This window comes from Giraffa tippelskirchi, chromosome 1, assembly GCF_054371585.1.
Source record: "Giraffa tippelskirchi isolate mGirTip1 chromosome 1, T2T-mGirTip1v1.2.pri, whole genome shotgun sequence".
NCBI classification, from domain to species: Eukaryota; Metazoa; Chordata; class Mammalia; order Artiodactyla; family Giraffidae; genus Giraffa; species Giraffa tippelskirchi.
This window is the reverse complement of record NC_137275.1, coordinates 189,526,723-189,542,002: the sequence shown is the minus strand read 5'-3', so window position 1 is coordinate 189,542,002 and position 15,280 is coordinate 189,526,723. Positions and strand designations below refer to the sequence as shown.

Genomic DNA, 15,280 nt, shown 5'->3' with positions numbered 1-15,280 from the left:
ACCACCTGGGAAGCCCTGGAAATCCTTACTGTTATATGCAGAAGTACAAACATATGTGCATTTCATCTGTGGGTAAAGCAGGGTTTCGCTTTCACCTGTTTCTTAAAGGGGTTCAGGACCCCTAAAAGGTTACGAAGAACTTTATGGGATTCACGTGGGTGGGTACACTGGAACAGAGACCCAGGAGGAAAGAAAGAGAGAACCTTCCAGTTCACACAGGCGGTTTAAAATCAAGTCCTTGGTTCAGCTACAAGTACCCAGAAGGTGGTGGTGATGTTCTGTTTTTCAATATCTGGTGTCACTCTTAACTTTTCCCCTGGAGAGAAGCTTTCTGGCCAGTGGGTACATGGTCAGCTTTAAAAAAAAAAAATTTTTTTTTTTTTTTGTTTAATTTTTTGGCCATACCACATGGCATGCGGGATCTTAGCTCCCAGACCGGGGATGGAACCGGCGTCCCCTGCACTGGAAGTGTGGAGTTTTAACCACTGGACCAGCAGGAAAGTCCCTAGCATCAGGTTTAAAGGAAGCAAAATAGGTAGCCAGACCTGGGGACTTGGACAGCAGTACACCCCACCCCACCCCACCCCACACACACAATGCTATTAGCATGACTGTATTACTACACTACCTCCGTAAAAGGTTTCTATCACAATGTTTTCTTAGAAAGTTAACATGTAACGTTACTCACACTTGAGCTTAATTTAGTTTCTGAAATTACTATGTGACTTTTTGCATGATGGCAGGAGCAGGTACCATATACACTGCCAAATATTTTTCAAAATGATCTTGACAGTTATCTCCTCAAATTTTTACATGTGGGTGACAGTGGGTGACCTGACCTTCTGTGACCCTTCTACTAAAAATGACCCAATGTCATATTGTGTTGGCCTCCCACTGGGCACGGAAAAGGTTCACAGCTCTGAGGATGCGGACCACAGGACAAGTAATTCTATGAACAGAAGATGTCAGAAGACATCGGAAGCATGGACAGTCTTCATGGAAGGCAGAGTAACCGAGAGGGGAAAGGGAAGCTCGACTAGGGTCATGGAGGGTCCAGAGAGCAGCAAAAGGCACACAGCAGAGAGGGCTGCAGACAGGGGTCCTGAGCCCCCTATTAAGGATACTCTGGAGAAATACTGATGATAGCTTTTAGATCTCATCTTTCTTCATTTTTAATCCAAGCAAGGTGTACTTTCCCCTCACTGAAAACATCATTTGTGCTGCCTTTCTTACACTTATAACACCATTTTCATGACCACTATGTTCAGCTCCTATGCAGAAGGAAAGACATCTTCTGATCCAGACTCACCAGGAGATTGCCCAAGCCCTCGTAGTCAAAAACTTTGCTCTCATACGTCTCCGCCAACTCTTTGCTCAGCTTGATTGCCTTCTCCCACATCTTTAGAAAAAAAGAAAGGAGGGTTACAAGTGGAGAACAAAGCAGTCATTGATCCAGCAGCAGAAGCCATTCCAGAGTCACTGGGCAATGACTAAGGAGTCAAGTGGGTTCAGTTTCAGTGGATATTTCCCCACGTGCCTCACTGCTAGGATCAACTAACCCCGGTTTCTGACATCATAAATCCACTGTACCTTGGCTGCTCTGCCAGGGGGCATTTTCTCTTCTGTTTGCAAGAACATGAAGAACATCATGTGTCCCCCAAAAAAGCAATACTTAGTTGAAAGAGCAAAGCACTAAAGACCACTGAAAGTGGAGGGGAACCAGTTTTGAAGCTTAGGTCTTGGGAGCATGGAAGTCTTGTTGGAGGGGAAGGGAAGTAGGTGTGGCCTATGGTTCTGGGTGTATGTGTGCGTGTTTCTTCTGAGTTAGGCTGTTTGGGAGGAGGCAGGGGTATGAAAGAAAGTCTGACTGTACTGTCGTGTGGAATTTGGGAAACTACTTCTCCAACTCAGGGCACTGATTTGCTGTTTATAACTAAACTACCTACTTGGTCAAAGACTGCTTTAGCAAATGCCTTAGAAAAGTAGTCCCCAACCTTTTTGACACCAGGAACTGGTTTTGTAGAAGACAATTTTTTCATGGACCAGGGAGGGGGTTGGTTTTGGGATTATTCAAGTGGATTACATTTCTTGTGCACTTTATTTCTATTATTTATTACATCAGCTCCACTTCAGATCATCAGGTATTAGATCAAACAGGTTGGGGACCCCTGCCTTAGAGTACTTATGACCAAGCAAGTTACAGCCAAATGCACATATTTGGCATCTGAAGCTAGTATCCCAGATTGATGAGCCTGTGTTCATTTTGGTTTTTCATAAAATGCCTCCCAGCTGGATACTATTACTAACACAGCATCTGGACATGTCCTACTTCAGTCTTAACCAGGCACTATGGTCCATTGCTTCTGGCTGCTGAAGGACTGTATGTGCAGTTCACACAGAGTTGTACAACACTTTAAAACGAAATCTTCTAATGTCATCATTTGCCAAATTTGTCCCTTCTGAAATCTCTGGGCCTGGATCACTCAAAAGGCTCTGAAATGTGCCAAATGGAGACCATTCCAGCTCAGCTAGATCTGGTGCAGAAGGCCAGTTAACAGCACCATGGGGCCCAGTTTGCTCCTTATTTGCCAAATGCTAAGCTATGCAGAGATAGGAAGACAGCCTAGCAAAGAGGTTCTCAAAGTGTGGTCCCGGCCTGGTCTCTGGGAGTCCCCAGGACTCTTTCATGGGGTCCATGAGGCCAAAACCATGTTCTTAATACAAATACTATTTGCCTTGTTTTCTTTTAAATGTTTATGTATTTGTCTGCATCGGGTTTTAGCTGTGCATGTGGGATTTAGTTCCCTAAGGATCAAATCTGTAGCCTTTGCATTGGGAGCATGAAGTCTTAGCCACTGGACCACCACGAAGTCCCTATTTGCATTTTTTCAATGCTCATTCCCTTATGAGTCTACAGTGGAGTTTCCTAGTGGCTACAGGATGTTTGATGTCACAACAGATTGGATGTCAAGGTGGATATTCGAATCCTGCTGCTTCTATGGAGCCAGATGATAAAGAGATTTGCAAAAACGTCCTATCACTTACTTTTTTGGAAAATACAGTCATTGTTCATAAACGGATATGATTTATATTAATAGGTAATAAGCTTATTATTCCTGTTAAAAGAAAAAATATTTTTAAATTTTGTTTTAATTTCTAAGAGTATAACCATTAATGGACATAGCCCACATGAACAAAAGCTCTTGGGGTTCTTCAGTGATTTTTAAGAGTAAAGGAGTGCAGAGACCACAAAGTCTGAGCAAATACACTTGTTCTGCACACCTCAAGTTCTTTATCTATAAAACTGAAATAGGATTGATATTACAGGGTTAGAGCAAGAATTAAATTAGAAACAGTCTGGAAAGCACCCAAAATAGTAACTTGCTCTAAACAGGTGGTAGTTATTTTATCATTATATTTATTTGACCTATTTATTTGATCAACAGATTCCACTGGTAAAACAGTGGTGGCTGAAAGTGGCAGGCTCCTAAAAAGAGTCAAATCTGGAAATCTTTTTTGTTTTGGTAGCATTTTCTTCCCCACTATCTAAGCATTTTCTTTTTTTTTTTTTCAATTTTAAATTTAAAAGCCTTCCAGCTGGACATGTTTTCTCCAAATGATCAGAGATTCCATGACTTGGTGGCCCTGTTTACATGTTTATTTTACTTTCCCTTGTAGGACTTAAGTTGCTTGTTATGTGCAGTCTACGACGTGAGGCAAGCAGTGACCTAGGGATGGGAAATGCCACAGGTGTTAGCCAACAACGTCTTAAGAATGCACTGACAGTGATCGTACCAGCTCCTGGCTGTCAGCAGTATTTAAAAGTTACAATCATGGCTATGAGAGTGGGGCTCTGGGCTGCTCACTGTATTCTCCATTACGTTAAGTGTCCTCCCATAACTGATCCTTATTTATTGCCTTTCTTACCTTGGCCTTCCCTGGTGGCTCAGAGGCAAAGAATCTGCCTGCAACTCAGGACACTGGGCTTCAATCCCTGGTCAGGAAGATTACATGGGGAAGAGAATGGCAACCCACTCCAGGATTCTTGCCTGGAGAATTTCATGGACAGAGGAGCCTGGCAAGCTACAGTCCATGGGGTCGCAAAGAGTCGAACATGACTGAGTGACTCACATTTTCTTACCTTAATTTATCTACCCATTTTCTCACTCATTAAAAATATCCAGCCCATTTTGAATTCAAAGATACACATGGGAATAGTAAAGAGTAAGTTCGGGGTCACTGCTGCATAATAAAGAATTTGTCTGGTTTTTGTCTTGAGTTCCTGGGAGGGAGCTTCTAAACTCCTGAATCTCCCCAGTGATAGAAGTATCTTTGTTGTTCACAGTGGACCCCTCAGGAGACATGGGAATTGATACTAATGAGGTGACTTATGGTAGTCACGTAGACAGTCTGAGAATGGGGACTGGCCTTGCCAGAACCAACATCCATGTAATTTGTGGGTGGCATGGGGACTTCTGTACTTGCAGCTGGCATCTGAAGTTTGGGCTGAGTTGTTGGGAGCTGTGCCCTTAACCTATGGGCCCTGCATTAACCCTGACTGGTGCAGATCAGAACTGTAGTGTAGTAAGCGTGGCAGTCATTTCCCCCTTTGCCCTCATACAAAAACAACCAACCTCCCCCCACCCCCCTGCAACACTGACCTTGCCTTTGTCAAAATATGATATGATTTCTTGATATAGCTTCTCTTTAAGCTCTTGCTGGGTGTACACGTAGTAACTGTCCCTCTGAAGCAAATGGGGTACACAGGGCTTGTCAGACCACTGGAAAACACACAAAGGCAACACAAGAGATGAATGCAGCACAATTCATTTAATTAATTAAAGAGGATGAATGCAACAAATATTCAACTGAAAGCATTCACAGAAATATTTGCACGTATCTGATTCATCCATGTTTTCAATGCTTTACTAAACACAAAAACTGCATACACACACAGCAGCTTCAACACAAACAAGTGTCATGCCAAATGGACCAATACTGAAGGCATTCCATGAGGGTCAGGAATGAGGCGAGGCTGCCAACCAGCATGACTGTGGTCTTGCTGGAGGTCACCATTCATACAACCAGGTAAAAGATATCAAAGCATAAAAATGAAGAAAAGGGGGTTAAAAAAAATCTACCATGTGAAAGCAATAATTGTATTCTTCATAATCAAACGCTTCACAAAGGTGCCTACTAAACACCTACCACAACTGATGAGAGAATTAAGTAGTGGGATAAAAAAATCACATATTTGGAAATAATTTAGAGATAATTAAGATAACAAAAGAAAAGATGCCAATAAGAATAAATTCAAAATGACTGGCTATTCAGGCGCAATCATGCAAATGTACTTAATGCCACTCAACTGTACTTATACACACCTAGGGCAGTAAATTTTACATCATATGTATTTTATCATAATTACCTTAGAAAGAGAAGATATCTAGAGATTAACATAACATCTACACAGAAAATGTTAACACACCATGGGAAGGCACAAAAGCAGATCTGAACAAATGGAAAGTCATACCATGCTTTTGGATAAGAAAGTGCTATTTCATAATCATGGAAATTCTCCCTAAATTAATTTTTAAATTTCATGATTCCAAAGTCCAAAGATAAACAGAAAGGAATAAGGTGGAAAACTCTGAAAAAGAAGAGGAATAAAGAGTAACTACCAGGTCATAAAATATGCTGTAAAGAATTGATAATTAAAAGTGTTGTTCTGGTGCATTATCCAACAGATACCCATGCAAAATACATAAAATCTAGAAAGAGGTTCCCTTGACTCTCCATAGTGATTCAGTACATGATAAAGATGAGATCTCATACCAATGATGAAACTGAACTGTACTTCATAAGCAATATCCTTATTGAGTAGCTATATGGGGGAAGAAGTGGCATCCACATATGCCACCTTACACCAGGATAGGAGAGTTTAACTTTCTGAGCAGCAAAAATGAAAAGATCTACAGTTACTGGGACTTGCCTGGTGGTCCAGTGGTTAAGAATCTGCCTTCCGATGCAAGGGACGCTGGTTCAATCCCTGGTTGGGGAACTAAGATCCCATGTACCACAGAACAACTAAGTCTGCACACTGCAACTACTGAGCCTGTGTGCTCTTGAGTCCCTAATCCACAAGAGAAGTCTCTGTGCCACAAAAGAAGTCCCCACAACCACAATGCAGTACAGACACTGGAGTGTCTGATCACCCCACAGTCAACAAGCTTTCCCCTGTAATCCAGTAAGTTTTCTGGTGCCCCAATCATGAATATGAACTGTGAATGGCTGACTTGGGGCAAGTTGTCAAGCAGAAGATGTCAGTTTTTAATTCTAAACTTTAGAACAATGTATATGTATTATTTAGGTATAAAACAAAATTGCAACTGTGTAATTGCTAGGAACAAAAGTAGAGGCAGGGAGGAGGCTAAAAATGGAAATTTGGACCAGGAGAGCAGCAATGGAGATAAAGAAAAATGGATAGGGTGGGGAGTGTGGAAGAGACCTCTGCACCCCCATGTTCAGAGCAGCATTACTCACGAGAGCCACAGTACAACCTGTGTCCATCAATGGATGAATGATTACAAATGTCGTTCATACACACAATGGAATATTACTTCGCCATGAGAAAGAAGGAAATCCTGCCATCTGCAACAACACGGATGGACCTTAAGGGCATTACACAAAGTGAAATAAATCAGAGAAAGACAAACACTGTATGATGTCATGTATATATAGCATCAGAAAAATCTAGACTTGCAAAAACAGAGAGTAGAATGGTGCTTACCAGGGACTGGCAGGTGAGAAAAAGGAGAAAGATCGTTTAAGGGTATAAATTTGCAACTAGTAGATAAATAATTCCTGGAGATTTAAGATTGTCATATAAATTTTCTCAATTAAAAAGAAAAGATGGCTTCCCTTCTGGCTCAGTGGTAAAGAGTCCACCTACCAATTCAGGAGACACAGGTTCAATTCCTGATCTAGGAAGATCTCACATGCCTCAGAGCAAGTAAGCCCATATGCCACCAACTACTGAGCCTGTGCTCTAGAGCCTGGGAGCCGCAACTACTGAAGCCTGTGCACCCCAGAGCCCACGCTCCATAACAAGAGAAGCCTCTGCAACGAGAAGCTGGTGTATGGCAACCAGAGTGGTCCCGGCTCGCCACAAGTGGAGAAAAGCCTGTGCAGCAACGAAGACTCAGCACAGCCAAAAATAAATAAATAAATAAAATTCAAAAATTTTTTAAAAAGAAAGAAAAGTAGATAAAGTGAGAGCAAGTTTTGGACAAAGGGTCCATGATTCTTGCTTGTGGAGAATGTAGGACTGTGTGAGTAAAAGTTGATGCCCAGTATCTTTTATTAGATGGTGGTGCCCTTTAGTGAAATGGGGAGAAAGGAGAGGAAGGGACGAACCCAGGAAGACAGTGGAGGAAACAGCTTGTGTTACTGACATGCTAAGTTCAAGGTGTCATTAGTCATTCAGAGATTGATGTTGACAGAACAGTTTATACAGAATCTGAAGTTGGAGGAGCTGTCAGAACTGGAAATAATTATTTGAGATTGATGATGGAAAGATGTATATATATCCACAGCACAATATAATTTATCAGTGAGACAGGTAAATAGGAAAGTACTTCTACAGTTCTATATTTATTTACAAGTCACTTCTCTGCAGTTTTACATATTTTTAAAAACATATGGATTGATGTGCATTTTTTAAAAAATAAGAGTGTATTAGCACCCTGAATGGAGAAGGCAATGGCAACCCACTCCAGTACTCTTGCCTGAAAAATCCCATGGACGGAGGAGCCTGGTAGGCTGCAGTCCATGGGGTCGCAAAGAGTCGGACACGACTGAGCGACTTCACTTCCACTTTTCACTTTCATTGGAGAAGGAAATGGCAACCCACTCCAGTGTTCTTGCCTGGAGAATCCCAGGGACTGCGGAGCCTGGGGGGCTGCCGTCTATGGGGTCGCACAGAGTCGGACACGACTGAAGCGACTTACCAGCAGCAGCAGCACCCTGAAAGGTGTGCTCTGCTTCCTAAGGAATTTTAAATAATTGATACCCACTCCCATGTTCACAGCAACATCATAAACAAAAGCCAAGATATGGAAAAGTCAACTGAGGAATCAAGACGATACAATATGTATATACAGTGGAATACTACTCAGCCATAAAAAAGAATGAAATAATACCATTTGCAGCAACATGGATGAACCTAGAGATTATCATGCTATGTGAAGTAAGTCAGGAAGAGAAAGACAAATACTATATGATGTCGTTTATGTGTGGAATTTAAAATACGACACAAATGAACATATCTATGAAACAGAAACAGACTCACAGAGAGAACAAGCTTGTGGTTGCTAAAGGTGAGGAAGGGGAGGGGAGGGATGGATTGGGAGTTAGGGATTAGCAGATGAAAACTATTGTATACAGGATGGAAAAACAACAAGGTCTTATTATAGAGTACAGGGAGTTATATTTAACATCCTGGGATAAACCATAATGGAAAAGAATATGAAAAAGAATGTGTGTGTATATATATGTAAATGTGCGTGTGTATATATATATATATATATACACACACACACACATATGTATGTATGTGTGTGTGTATATATATATATATATATGTATGTATAACTAAATCACAAGAAGCAACAGAACTAGACATGGAACAACAGACTGGTTCCAAATAGGAAAAGGAGTACATCAAGGCTGTATACTGTCATCCTGCTTATTTAACTTATATGCAGAGTACATCATGAGAAATGCTGGACTGGATGAAGCACAAGCTGGATTCAAGATTGCCAGGAGAAATATCAATAACCTCAGATAAGCAAAGAACTAAAGAATCTCTTGATGAAAGTGAAAGAGGAGAGTGAAAAAGTTGGCTTAAAACTCAACATTCAGAAAACTAAGATCATGGCATCTGGTCCCATCACTTCATGGCAAATAGGTGAGGAAACAATGGAAACAGTGACAGACATTATTTTGGGGGGCTCCAAAATCACTGCAGATGGTGACTGCAGCCATGAAATTAAAACACACTTGCTCCTTGGAAGAAAAGTAATGACCAACCTAGACAGCTTATTTAAAAGCAGAAATATTACTTTGTCAACAAAGGTCCATCTAGTCAAAGCTTTGGTTTTTCCAGTAGTCATGTATGGTTGTGGGAGTTGGACTATAAAGAAAGCTGAGGACTAAAGAACTGATGCTTTTGAACTGTGATGTTGGAGAAGACTCTAAAGTGTCCCTTGGACAGCAAAGAGATCCAAGCAGTCCATCCTAAAGGAAATCAGTGCTGAATATTCACTGGAAGGACTGATGCTGAAGCTGAAACTCCAATACTTTGGCCACCTGATTGGAAGGACTGGCTCAGTTAAAAAGACCCTGATTCTGGGAAAGATGGAAGGCGGAAGGAGAAGGGGAACAACAAAGGATGAGATGGTTGGATGGAATCACCAACTCAATGGACATGAGTTTGAGTAAGCTCTGGGAGTTGGTGATGGACAGGGAAGCCTGGCATGCTGCGGTCCATGGGGTCACAAAGAGTCAGACACGACTGAGCGATTAAACTGAACTGAAAGCACTTTGCTATACAGAAGAAATCAACACAACACTATCAATCAACTGTACTTCATAAATAAACTTAAAAGTAAGTAAATAAGTAAATAAATAATAATGGACATTTTCCAAACCTTGGTCTAAATAGCTCTGCCTATTTAGAAGGTATACAAATACTTTTGGATTAAAGAGTCCTCCCTGAATAGGAGTTTTTCCCATCAAAATCATGACATGTACATGACGTGGTCCCACAGGGCTGGATGGCTGACATACTGCCTCCCTGATCCACTCACCTGCAGGAGCTCGGCGTGTAGGAGGAGTGTGTAGGCAGCTTCAGTGTAGTTTTCACAGTCCCGGTGCAAGTCTCGTAGCTTGTACAAATACCTGGTCAGAAGAAGAGAAAGGAGGCATTCTGCCGCCAGGGAGTTGATGGGATACTCGGCTCATGCCACAGCCAGGTGGCAGGAATAGCTACTTCCTAATCCCATAAAGCAGAAGTCCCCAACTTTTTTGGCACCAGGGACCAGTTTCATGGAAAACAATTTTTCCATAGACGGGGAGTGGGGGGCGGTGGTTTCAGGTGATTCTCATGAGGAGTCTGCAATCTAGATCCTTCACTTGTGCAGTTCACAGTAAGGGTCAGGCTCCTATGAGAATCAAATGCCTATGCTGATCTGACGGAGGCGGAGCTCAGGCGGCAATGGAAGCAATGGGGTGCCACTATAAACACACATGGAGCTTCATTCACTGGCCCGCCGCTCATCACCTGCTGCATAGTTCAGTTCTTCACAGGGGGGTTGAGGACCCCTGCTTTAAGTCTTTGTGCTGCTTCTTGTCTTTCCTAGTCCATCTGTTCTACTTGGTATTCTTCATTTAAGGTAGTAGTGTTTAAATTTGCTTTTCATGTCCCAGACCTCTTTGGGAAGCTCATGAGAACTAAGAAATCTTTCCCCAAGAAAATGCACATGCTTTACATCCAAGTTTGTTCAGGGCTTCCTGAACCCAGGGCTAACAGTCCTTGACAGAGGGTGAATTTCATGTCTTTGCCTGGTTAGCTGGCTGGAGTGTCCTCCATCCTTCCCTGACATAATCCTCACCCCGCACTTCCTCTGTGTATTGATCTAAAGAGTTTACCTTTTCAGGTGGATGGGAATACATCACATACTATTTGTTGTCTCTCGAAGAACCAAAGATGGTGTTCAAGTTTATCACTGCATGAAAAGGAATTAATAAATCCATGACATAAACAGCAAGAGCAGAAATTTCCTTTGGCTTACCTTATGTAGATGTCCTCTCTCTTCTTTTCTTTATAAAAATTCTACAAAAAAAAAAAAAAAGACACAAAATACAATTGTAAATCAGTTATTGATGAGCTTGCCACAAAAACAGCCAAACAGCTAGCTGCACTTTTCAACAGTGTCATTTTTCCAAAGGCTTTGTTCTTTCCCTTTAACAAATACACCCACAAAATAAGGAAATGGCAGGGTTTTGTTTTGGGTGTCTTTTTTTGGCCATGCTATATCACTGCAGATGGTGACTGCAGCCATGAAATTAAAAGATGCTTGCTCCTTGGAAGAAAAGCTATGACAAACCTAGACAGCATATTAAAAAGCAGAGACGTTACTTTGCCAACAAAGGTCCGTCTAGTCAAAGCTATGGTTTTTCCAGTAGTCATGTACAGATGTTGAGAGTTGGACCATAAAGAAGACTGAGTGTTGAAGAATTGATGCTTTTGAACTGGGGTCCTGGAAACACTCTTGAGAGTCCCTTGGAGTGCAAGCAGATCAAACCAGTCAATCCTACAGGAAATCAATCCTGAATATTCACTGGAGGGACTGATGCTGAGGCTGAAGCTCCAACACTTTGGTCACCTGATGTGAAGAGCTGACTCATTTGAAAAGACCCTGATGCTGGGAAAGATTGAAGGCAGGAGGAGAAGGAATGACAGAGGATGAGATGGTTGGATGACATCACTCAATCAATGGACATGAGTTTGAGCAAGCTCCGGGAGATGGTGAACATCAGTGAAGCCTGATGTGCTGCAGTCCATGGGATCACAAAGAGTCAGACATGACTGAGCATCTAAACAACAATGTGGTACGTGGGATTCTAGTTTCCCAACCAGGGATAGAACCTGAGCCCCCTGCATTGGAAGCACATAGTCCTAATCACTGGACCCCAGGGAAGACTCAGGAAAAGTTTCAGTCTATACAAAGAAAAGTTGAAGAATTTTTTTTAAGACCACCGTGAGGGAAATCGAGGTGAGCAGACAAGTCATAATACCCAAATCACTTGATACTCTGTTTTCTTAGGGAGTCAGAAATGGTAGGTATTTTGTTTATATTAAGTAGAGGAGACCATGGCTGCTAAACCTCTGAGGTCTTTGGTCCCAGTTATAATTATTTAGGAAAAGGCAAGACCATGGGGTTCTACCACTTTGAGGATTTTATGGACTAATTCTCTACTCATGGTATATTGTTTCTAATGCATTTTCATTTGTGTCTGATACACAAAAGCAATCACATAAAAAAAGGCAGAGAAACAGTTTGAGCATGGCCTTCTGTAAGAGAGCTGAGTCAAAAGCTTATGTTGCATTTTCCATCGCTGTTTCTATATTTATCCTCAAGGTCTGAGGCAGCTGTTATCTGTGAGCTCAAAGCTGAGTTGGCCATTCCAATTATCTTTTTCTGGCCACGTGGTATAGCTTGCAGGATCTTATTTCCTAAACCAGGCATTGAACCTGAACCCACAGCAGTGAAGGTGCTGAGTACTAACCACTGGACGGCCAGGGAATTCCCTTGGCCATTCCAATTAGACTCAGCAGGACACATACTTCAGAAAGGTGGTCGAGGGAGAGCCTCGTGTCTGCCGTATTTACTTAGAGCTGTGCAGTCAGGGGTGCTCGGCACTGCCCTCTCGGGGACCCAGGGGTGTGGTACATACCAGCACGTTAACGGTACAGCTCATGCGGTTTTCCTTGCTCTCGTCATGCATGATGATGGTTCTGTAGTCCAGGAGATTCTCTAAGAGGCTGCTGACCAGGAGCGCGAATACTTCTCCAGAACTGGAGAGGTATTTATGTTTCCGGCAATGTTCTAAGAGCCTGGGGGGCAGAGGTGGAGAAAAAATGCCTTGTCCCACACCTACATTCCACCACCACCTGTGAGTGCTGCCCATGGTCCTGGCAGCAGGTGGCGCTGGACCAAGAGATACACATCCTTCATGTGACTCCAGGTTATCCTATCCTGGAGCCTTCACTTACAAGGCTCTTTGCTGTTACTCAAGTTCTCCATTTTCTTTAGGTCTGCAGCTCAAGCCCCACTATCACTGAGAATCCCAGCCCATGATGCCCTTCTTTGAACTTCTATTTCTATTTGTCTTCTGTCTATACCACAGAAATGAGAACTTTTGCCCAAGAGGTTTGCGTGTACTATCTGATTCCTCTGGTCATTTGAAAGGACCATCTTTTTCCTGTCTTTATTCTCAGGCATCCTGAGGGAACTCTGGAGAGTCTCGGAGTAATGCCCAGCCTAGAGGAAACTAAGAACCTAGTATACATCCAGACATGTGGCTTTTCACATAAAAGTGTTATTTTTCAGGGGAAAAAGGCACAGGTGTATATAAGTAAACAGAAGTTAAACTTTTGGTCTAAATTATCTCCCTCTGGACCCAAATAGAGCAAAGTTTCCATAGGAGCTTCTTAGATTAGACAAAAGAAAACTTGGTGAACAGGACAAAAAGGGGGTTCAAAGCACTAGACCAGACTCTAAAATTATTCTTGAGCACTGGAGATTTGTGCAGTCATATTTCTCTGCACTCATGATTCAAAAAGAATGAAGGAAAAACAAGATCTGTACATGAAAAGTCAACTGTAGGGTTTTTTTTAAGTGTAGTTTTATAGCTTGTAAACACTGTGGGTAAACTTTCTATGTGTGGGTAACTTTGGCACTTAATTCCTGTACGAGATCAGAACTACAGAAGTGATAAATTAAGAGGTTTGAAGCTCAAACAGGCAGACCAAATGGATACAAGATGAAAAGATCAACCAATGTTCTTATCACCCATTACAAACAAAATAAAACAGACTTCTAGAACTTCAAAATATAGACAAGTCATCAGTTCCATTTCTGAGCATCCTCTGTGCTGATTCCTTAAAAATTTTTTGAAAAAAAGAATAATAGAGTTGGGAGTGTCACTGTCCTCAACTCAGTCTACTGCCTACCACTTCCCCAAAGCAGGTAAATCCCGGAATGACCTAGGCACATATTCCATCAACAGTTGACCGAATTAGCCATCATCATAAACGTTAGGGAAATACTCACATCATAAATGCTAGGGAAATCTGTAGGTAATAACAGTAACAAACACCAGAAGAGCCCACATTTATCCAGCATGATACCATGATATCCAGCATGATATCTGCGACAGATACTATGTGAATACATCATCTCATTTAATCCTCACCAAAATACAGATCCTATTATTATAGATGACCAAAAGAAAAAAAAAAAAAGAGGCATCACATAAATACAAAGTCAAAATCCTAGTATGTGGAAAAAATGGGATTTGAAACACAGTCTTCAACTCTAATATCTAAGTGTTTTTTAAAATTCTTTAATCAATCAATTAATTAATTTATGGCTGTGCTGGATCTTCATAGCTGTTCGGGGCTTTCTCTGGTTGCAGCAAGCAGGGGTCAGTAACTCTCTGTTGTGGTGTGAGAGCTTCTCATTTTGGTGGCTTCTCTTGTTGAGGAGGATAGGCTCAAGGCACATGGGCTAAGTAGTTGTGGCACACAGGCTTAGTTGCCCCTTGGCATGTGGGATCTTCCCAGACTAGGGATCGCAGCCGTGTCCCCTGCATTAGTAAGTAGATTCTTAACCACTGCAGCACCAGGGAAATCTCTTCTGAGTGTTCTGAAACACTGTTTTTATACTGTTTTATAAAACGCTGTTTTATACTGTTATTCCATACATGCAAAGGGTGCCAGAGGGTGCCAGAGTAAGATGGCCAGAGGGTGCCAGAGAGGGAGGGAATGGACGAGTTGAGTCAGGGATGGAAGGAGGGAAATGAAAACGACTGACAGTGCACCTAGTGTTCCCAGACACCCTTTCCAGGGCATAAGGCATTTTTAAGGGGACCCTGAAATGTTTTTCCCTTCTCCTCTAAATGACTGTTTTGAAGCCATAATTACAGGAGCTAGCACTTTTGTTACACTTCAGCAATTCAAACACTGGGAAAGATGTCACCACTCAGTCGATCTCCCCCTCTCCTCCATCTGCCCTGTTCTTGAGGGCTGGGCTAGCCAGGAAAACATGAACATCTGACTCACAGCAGATAAATGAATTCAGGCAGCAGTGGATGGTGTCCACTCCATGAACCTCACGGAAAACCAGTGTGGTGGTGACCCCAGCGATGCTGAGACTACTCAACTGGTCTGTAAATGCAGCAGAAGCCTGTTTTCGTCCATCACTAAATGATGCCATCAGCTAGAGATTCTGTTTCTGAAATACTCACAGTTTTTCCAGAAGGACCTTGTATTGTTCGTCTCCTCTGCCCCCTTCTACTTCCTGGTCCAGCTTTGTGATCAACTCATTCTCAAACTGAAAGCAGTCAGAATTTCACAGGAGACCGTCACAACCTCAGAAGAGGACAGGAAAGACATACGGCCAACATTTCTAGACTAGGACCCACCCCCCTACTG

General features: G+C 42.2%; 1 protein-coding gene across 6 annotated transcripts in view; it reads right to left on the bottom strand.

The window, feature by feature from the left end:
* DOCK5 (dedicator of cytokinesis 5) overlaps positions 1–15,280 on the bottom strand; it is a 261,149-nt gene that overhangs the window by 39,611 nt on the left and 206,258 nt on the right. For all 6 annotated transcript variants that reach the window (XR_014060920.1, XM_081516237.1, XM_081516228.1 and 3 more), the window contains 6 exons: positions 15,094–15,179; positions 12,520–12,679; positions 10,854–10,894; positions 9,870–9,960; positions 4,662–4,781; positions 1,310–1,399 (listed from right to left, as the gene is read on the bottom strand). Coding sequence is in view for 5 of the 6 variants with exons in the window: in XM_081516237.1 (XP_081372363.1) it covers positions 1,310–1,399; positions 4,662–4,781; positions 9,870–9,960; positions 10,854–10,894; positions 12,520–12,679; positions 15,094–15,179 (588 nt within the window). In the remaining variant the exon portion in view is untranslated. The remainder of the gene's footprint in view (positions 1–1,309; positions 1,400–4,661; positions 4,782–9,869; positions 9,961–10,853; positions 10,895–12,519; positions 12,680–15,093; positions 15,180–15,280) is intronic.